The 7,459-nt window shown below is 50.4% G+C and overlaps 1 protein-coding gene across 1 annotated transcript; it reads right to left on the bottom strand.

Annotated features, from left to right (window-relative positions):
- Positions 1-3,917: 3,917 nt before the first annotated feature.
- On the bottom strand, positions 3,918-6,681 carry LOC137839312 (uncharacterized). Its single transcript, XM_068648433.1, has 2 exons — positions 6,271-6,681; positions 3,918-3,923 (listed from the first exon to the last, which is right to left on the bottom strand). Exons 1-2 carry the CDS (start codon positions 6,679-6,681, stop codon positions 3,918-3,920), a joined length of 417 nt encoding a protein of 138 aa, XP_068504534.1.
- Positions 6,682-7,459: the final 778 nt, after the last annotated feature.

Below are 7,459 nucleotides of genomic sequence, written 5' to 3'. Positions count from 1 at the left end.
GCACATGGCTTCATAAAACTATCCCTTGATTAGTGAAGGCTTCTAGAAACCTTTAGCTAATCAAGGTTAACTCCTCCTTAATTCTAATGTGTAGAAAAATAAACATTTGTCCACATGGCTATGCTATTTACACCCCAATTAAAGCTAAACTACACTTGTTGGGCCTTCACAGAATTTGTGCTAGTAAGCCACTCTCCCATTCATAGCTTTGATCCAAGTCTTCTTATCCTAGACACTCCTAGCTTGTCCTAGACGCTCCTAGCTTGGTCTTCTTGTCCTAGACGCTTCTAGCTTGGTCTTAGACGCTCCTAGCTTGGTCTTAGACGCTCCTAGCTTGATCTTGGACGTTCTTGACTTGGCTCTTGCTTTTCATGAAAGGTTGTGCTTGGCCCTCTTCCATCAAGATGCATGAGAACTTATTTTTGATTTTTTGTATTCATCCTTTTCTTTAACCATTTGTATATATGAAAGTGATTGAGAGGCTAGTTGTTTCAAAAGAGATTTGATAAACTCTCCTTCACTTTCATTAGAATGATGAGAAGACATGGTTAAAGTTATGTGTTGTAAGTAATTTACCTCAAAAAAAAGAAAAGGAGAGTAATGAAGGTAGCTTTCCAAGAAAGAGAGGTGGATCACTAGGATCTCTTGAGTACCAAGTCTTCCCTTGCCAAAATCTATCCCTCAAGACTTTTCACAAATCTTTTTCTAAGTAATTTACTTAGATCACAATTAAGAATGAAAAACACAATTTTATGCAAGAAAAAAATGCAAAGCAATTAAACAATACAAAGCAAGTAAACAATGCAAAGCAATTAACTAAACACAATTAAAGTTTACTGACTAAAAAGCTTTAAAGCTAGGCGTATCCTAAGGTGAGGCTTCTAGACACTTAAAGTCATTGAAGACTGATCCTGCCGACAACTCGAGCGTGGAGGAATCGCTTTGTAGCACTCTCTGCCCCGTCTACGCGACTGTGTTATCTGCAAAATCACCCTCAGAACCTTCTCTAGGATCTCCAAACGCGACCTGCAAAACACACAGACGGCGCCTCTAGCGGCCGTTTGCACTCCGACGATCAAGTTAGACCACAGAACCACACAAAGATTAGAAAAACTGGTAGTGTGTGTGAAAAACTCTTGTTCTCTTTTTTCTCGTATCCCCCTCAATCTCTCCCTGATTCTCTTTTATGTCTCTCTCCCTGCTTCTGGGCCTAACATAATTCTGTTATGCCTTTCTGGCATGTGTCAGAACCCTGTTATGCTTTTCTGAGACAATGTACCTCCAGAATCAGTAGAGTGTGGGTGTCTGTGCGTGTCTGCGCGTCTCTGCGCTTGGCTGCGCTCGTCTGTACCTTTAGTGGTACGAAGTGCACCTTTATTTGGACCGCACCCCTCTCAGATGATGACACGTGGAGGCATGCCACTCACATCTAACCACACACGTGTCACCTACTGGAAGGGCTCTTAGCGCTTCTCCTTGTGCGCCTAAATTATTCCCTTGCGGAGTAACTTAGGATATGTCTTCATCTGGGTAAGTCTCAGGAGAACGCCGGGTGTGGCTGGTCTATGCACACTCACCAAGCGTTGCCCTCTGCGTAACGGCTTACCCTTCACGGTATCGCGCACGTAATGGATTGAGGGAATCACCAATCACTGACTGGTTTACTAGTTCCCTCAGGCCACTCTCGTGCACGATTTCCTGAGGTGTGCTCATGCGAGGTCCATGCGTAACGCTCTTGCTGGGAACCTCAGTCCCAGTTTAACTGCATGTAACACGGGACCCCGATGACCATGCACCCGATGACTGGTCAGTGCTCTATTGCTTCTCGCGTTCTGCCCCCAGGCGTTAGTCTGGGAACTGGTCTGTTGGTGGCCACTTGGCTACTGACCACCGATCACCGTTCTGGGTGATCTGTCCCCTGACCTCTCTGCCGCCTGATCTGTCGGCGGTCACTTGGTTACTGACCCCCCGATCATCACTCTTGAAGATCGCCCCTCTGATCTCTCTGTCACCTGGTCCACGTGTCACCCTGCGAGTGGTCCACGTGGTTCTCTGTGCCTGCCAACTCCATCCAAATGCCTGGGCTTTCATCCGGGCATTCCAGATTCTCTGTAACTACTTCGGGCACAACGCCTCCGTGGATGTGTTCCTCTATTTCTTCGAGGCGAAGAATCCTGGGGACAAGTCCTGGGTCAGCCTGAACGGGGTTGCTGGACGGGTGCTCCTGGGCCTATACCAGCAATCCTTACTGGAAAGGCAGGTTCTACATGATATCTGCCACCCCACAAAGTCCAAACCTGCTCGAGAGGTACCTCCTCTACTAGGTTCCTGGGGTTGAATTCAAGAAACCCAGGGACCTTGAAGTCATGGCCCCCTACGAGCGTGAGCTTTGTGGGCTGTTCTTGGGGGCCAAGTACAACTCTGCTCGCCTCATCAAAGATGAGTTTGATGTGGTGGCTCTGAAAAAATACATAGGTAGCTCTTTTTCTTCCACCTCTTAGGATACTTGCACCTTCTCATGCATGCTTTTATATATTTTGACTTACTTGCGTAACTTGGCCATCTAACTCTTCCTTTTCTCATCTATGTAGATTCAATGTCGGGGAAAGACAGGAGGCAAGCCTTGCTGGAGCTTGCCAAGCTTCGGGGGACCAAGGGAACTGGCTCCTCTTCTTCTACCACCGAGCCCATTGCAGCTCCTCCTCTCTCGGTCGCGCCAGCTGAAGGCCCCGAGCAAGGAAGGAAGAGAAAAAGACTGGTGAAGGCTTCTACTTCACTTGCAGCTGCTGCTGCTGCCTCAACCGAAGAGGAAAGCTCTGGCTCTCCTCTTATACACCGCCAGAGGAAATTGCCAGCGGTTGATGGGGCCTCGTCTCTCCAGCCTGGGGAGATCGAGGTGGTGGAGGTAGAGGAAGGTTCACCCCCTCCTCCCTCTACTCAACCTGCCTCAGAGCCCACATGCCTTCCTTCTCCCTGCCAACAGCCGCCTCCAGCTTCTCGACCATCATCTCCCCCCCAGCAGGCCAATCTCTTGGTCCATCTGCTCCTCCTGCTGGGGGCGCTTCCGCTCATCCGAGGGGTCTCCCGCCACCACTACCAATCTCCACTGCAACTGCTGAATGTGGTGGCTCCAGCTCGCGACCAAGCGCCTCTGGAGCTAGCCACGAGAACTTAAGCAGGGTCATCACCTTGGTTCGACAGCTCATCAGCAACTGAGAGCTCGTCGAATGGAGCGGTGATGAGGTGGACATGCACCTGGCCAGGCAGATGGTGCTCTCTTTGGAGTTTTCCACCCAGCACCGCAAGCAAATAGCCCTGGAGAAGAGGGTGAAGGAGCTTGAGCATGACAAGGAGTCACTGCGAAGTGACTTCGAAGCTGCCCAAGGGTCTGTAGAGCTGATGCGGGGCATGGTGGAAAAAGCTAGGAGGGAGTACCTAGCGCAGGTCCAAGAGACCATCAAGACGGAGATCTTGATGGGGCAAACTGTCAGCTCTCTGGACTGCGCGGTGGTGGAGCTACGGGCCGAGACCTCCTCCCTACGCCAACTGAACTCTCAACTAGTGGGGGAGCTCGAGTCCACCAAAGAAGCGGCCGCTGCTGGAGAGAAGAGGCTTGAGGAGGTGGTGGGCAAACTGTCTGAAGCCAAGGGCCAACTGGAAGAAGTTGCCTCCTCCCTTGCTGCCCTTACCACTGAGAGAAATGCTGCGGAGGCCTCGAAGCAAAAACTGGAGGAGGAGAAAGCTGATCTGATGAACGTGGGTGCTGATGCCCTTACTAACGGATTCGAGCTGGCACTCGAGCAAATCTGATGCATTCTCCCAGACTTGGACCTCTCGCAATTCAGCATTTATCACGAAGTGGTAGATGGAAAGCTCACCCCTCCTGCCCCTTGATCTCTTCTTTTTCTTGTAAATTTTTACTTCTGCACAACTTTTCTTAGTACTCAGAATTTGTATAAGACTTGGTTGTGAATATATACTCTCAATTTGTATAAGCTTCTTTTCTTGTATTCTTCTTGAGCTTCACCTTTCTTTATGCACACGACTAACTGTTAGCTAGCTTAGGTTCAACGCGATCTTAAGCTTTTTCTTTCCCTTTGCACACGACTAAGTGTTAACCAGCTTAGGCCTAGCGCGATCTGCCTCCTTTGATCTTGGCCTCTACTTGATCACGACTAGCTACTCCCTTAGCTTTGTGTTTAACAGTTCTTGTGCGCTGCTTTGCACCACTAACCAATCACTGACGACTCATCAGTGATCGTTCTTTGGTCTTCACTTAGCTTCTCTGTCGCTCTAGCGCTAAGTGCATAGAAGACTTTGACATTGATCGCTCGAGGTGATGCCTCGTTTTGGGGGAAAAAAAAGTGTTTCTCGCTAACCCCTCTTACTTTCCCCAAGGTCATCACCCTTCGGCGGGTTGATTCGTTCATTCCCTGCCTCACTCCTGGGGTGAAGAGGGTTTCGGACTAAGAGCCTTACTGGGCCAATATTGGTGTATGCCAAGCGGGTAAGGACATTTGTCAAAATCTTTCCTTTCCCCCCCTTGGTCTTACTAGCACCCCTGGCTTTTCAAACCCTTAGCTGCTTGCGCTCACACCTGGGGTGAGGAAGACTTAGATCGGTGACAGTACTTGCGCCTAGGGCAAGTAAGGCCTAACCGATCACCTGCACTTGCACCTGGGGCAAGGAGGATTTTAACTTTAATACTTGCGCACACTTGACATGCTGGAAATTTTTTTTTTCTTTAATTGGGTGGCCTCGTTAAAAACCCTCCTTAGGGAAAAGAGTGCCCCCTTGTCTGTTCAACTGTTTCCACCACATACAAAGCATGTATCTTTTAGCGCGAGAACGCAACTACTTTACAACTTAACTGAAGTAAAATTTTAAATGGGTGGCGTTCCACGTTCTGGGGATTGCTCCTCCCTCCAGAGTTTCTAGCCGATAAGCTTCGTTCTCCAACGTCTTAACCACTATGTACGGGCCTGTCCACTTTGGAGACAACTTGTTCTGCATCTCATTCTGATGCGCCTTTCTCATCACCAGATCACCTTCCTGGAAGCGCCTGGGCCTCACCTTAGAGTTGTGCCTCCGCTCTACTCTTCTCTTTACGGCTTTAGCACTGACTCTGGCTTCCTCTCGCACTTCGTCCAGCAGGTCGAGATTCACCTTTCGTTCTTCATTGGACTCTTCAGCAATGAAATTCAAGAATCTGGGGGAGCTCTCCTGTATTTCCACGGGAATCATGGCGTCTGTCCCATAGACAAGGCTAAAGGGTGTCTCATGGGTGCTGGACTGTGGGGTGGTATGATAAGACCATACAATTCTGGGGACCTCCTCTGCCCAGCCTCCTTTGGCCTTGTCTAGTCTTCGCTTCAGCCCCCTGAGCAGTACTCGATTGGCCGACTCCACCTGCCCATTGGTTTGTGGGTGTTCCACTGAAGCGAAAACCTGATGTATCTTTAACTCTTCACACATCTTCCTCAGCTGATGACTCGTGAACTGGGTGCCATTGTCGGAGACCAACCTCTTGGGTATTCCGAAGCGGCAGACGATGTTCTTCCAGACGAAGTGCTCGACTTTCTGTGCGGTGATGTGTGCGACTGGTTCTGCCTCCACCCATTTGGTGAAGTACTCGATGGCCACGATGAGAAACTTCATCTGCCTTATCGCTAGGGGAAACGGTCCTAGGATGTCGATCCCCCATGTGTGGAATGGCCACGGGCTATGGATGGACCTCAACTCCTCAGGGGGTGCCTTGTGCCAGTCTGCGTGCAGTTGACACTGTTTGCAGCGCTGAGCAAACCTTACGCAGTCCTCCTTCAGCTTTGGCCAGTAGTACCCCGCGCGGAGTATCCTACTTGCCAAAGCGCGACCACCTACGTGGCTCTCGCACACCCCCTCGTGCAGCTCAGACATGAGTCTGGTACATTGCTCGCCGTGCACACAGATCTGCACAGGGTGAGAAAATCCAAATCTAAAGAGGTTTCCATCAATTAGAGTAAACTTACTTGAGCTCCTCTTTATCCTTTTTGCCTCTGCCACGTCGAGTGGGAGTACACCATCTTCTAAGTATAACTGGTATGGCGTTATCCAGGTGTCGGGTTCCTTCACCGCGAGGACCTCCATCGACTCATCGATCTTCGATGGTCGCGCTCTCACCCTCGGTCCTTTCAACGTTTCTTGAGTCAACGACCGATGACCGATCGTTAGACGCTCCATTGATTTGCACACATGGAGTACCTGGTTGTCCGACACGAACGCTCGCGGTACCTTCAGGGTCTCCTGAATGACGGTCCTCTGCTTCCCCCCTTTGCCTGAGCTGGCCAGCTTGGCAAGCAGGTCTGCTCTGGCATTTTGCTCTTTTGGCACGTATACCAATTCGAACTCGGTGAAGGATGTCTTCAGGAGCTGTACATACTCCAGGTAGGCTGCCATCTGGGGATCCTTTGCCTGAAACTCCCCTGTAACCTGCCCGGTGACTAGCAAAGAGTCACTTTTGGCCAGCGGGTTTCTTGCTCCCATTTCTCTTGCTAGCAACATTCCTGCGATCAGGGCTTCATACTCCGCCTGATTGTTGCTAGCTTTGAAGGCAAAGCGGAGGGACTGCTCGATCAGTACCCCGTTTGGGCCTTCCAAGATAACTCCGGCGCTGCTCCACTGCTGATTAGAAGAGCCGTCCATCGATAACACCCATCGGAAACCTAAACCTTCTGCAGGTGTCGCGATCGACGACAGCTCGACTACAAAGTCCGCGAACACCTGCCCCTTGATTGGTCCTCGGGGCTCGTACTGAATGTCAAACTCAGACAATTCCACCGCCCACTTGACCATCCTGCCTGCTACATCAGGCTTCTTCAGCACGTTTTGGATAGGCAGATCAGTCATCACCACCACAGTGAAGCTGTGGAAGTAATGCCTGAGTCTTCTGGCTGAAAACACCACTGCCAGGGCAGCCTTCTCGAGGGCCTGGTACCTTGTTTCAGGGCCTTGCAACACCTTACTCACGAAGTACACAGGCCTCTGGGCCTGATCTTGCTCTTGCACCAGGACTGAGCTGACTGCTCTCTCCGTCACAGCGAAATACAGACGAAGAGGGATGCCTACCTGAGGTTTTCGCAAGACTGGTGGGCTCGCCAGATACTCCTTCAATTTGATGAAGGCCTCCTCGCACTCCTGTGTCCAAAGCAACCTGCTGTTGCGTTTGAGACACTGGAAGTACGGATGACCTTTCTCCCCTCCAGCGGACATAAACCGAGACAAGGCTGCCAAGCGACCGGTGAGCTGCTGCACTTCCTTCACCGTCGTCGGGCTCCTCATTGCCACGATTGCTGCACACTTCTCTGGGTTAGCTTCGATTCCCCGCTCTGTCAAGAGGAAACCCAAAAACTTTCTAGCCTCCACGCCAAAAATACACTTCTCAGGGTTGAGCTTCAGTCTGTACTTGGCGATGGTGGTGAAT

The sequence above is a fragment of the Phaseolus vulgaris genome, chromosome 3 (assembly GCF_000499845.2).
Source record: "Phaseolus vulgaris cultivar G19833 chromosome 3, P. vulgaris v2.0, whole genome shotgun sequence".
Classification (NCBI taxonomy): Eukaryota; Viridiplantae; Streptophyta; class Magnoliopsida; order Fabales; family Fabaceae; genus Phaseolus; species Phaseolus vulgaris.
The sequence above is the reverse complement of the archived record's forward strand: the minus strand, read 5'-3'. Positions and strand labels throughout refer to the sequence as shown.

Coding starts and splice junctions, on each gene's coding strand:
- LOC137839312 (XM_068648433.1), bottom strand. CDS start 6,681: ATGGACGGCTCTTCTAATCAGCAGTGGAGCAGCGCCGGAGTTATCTTG.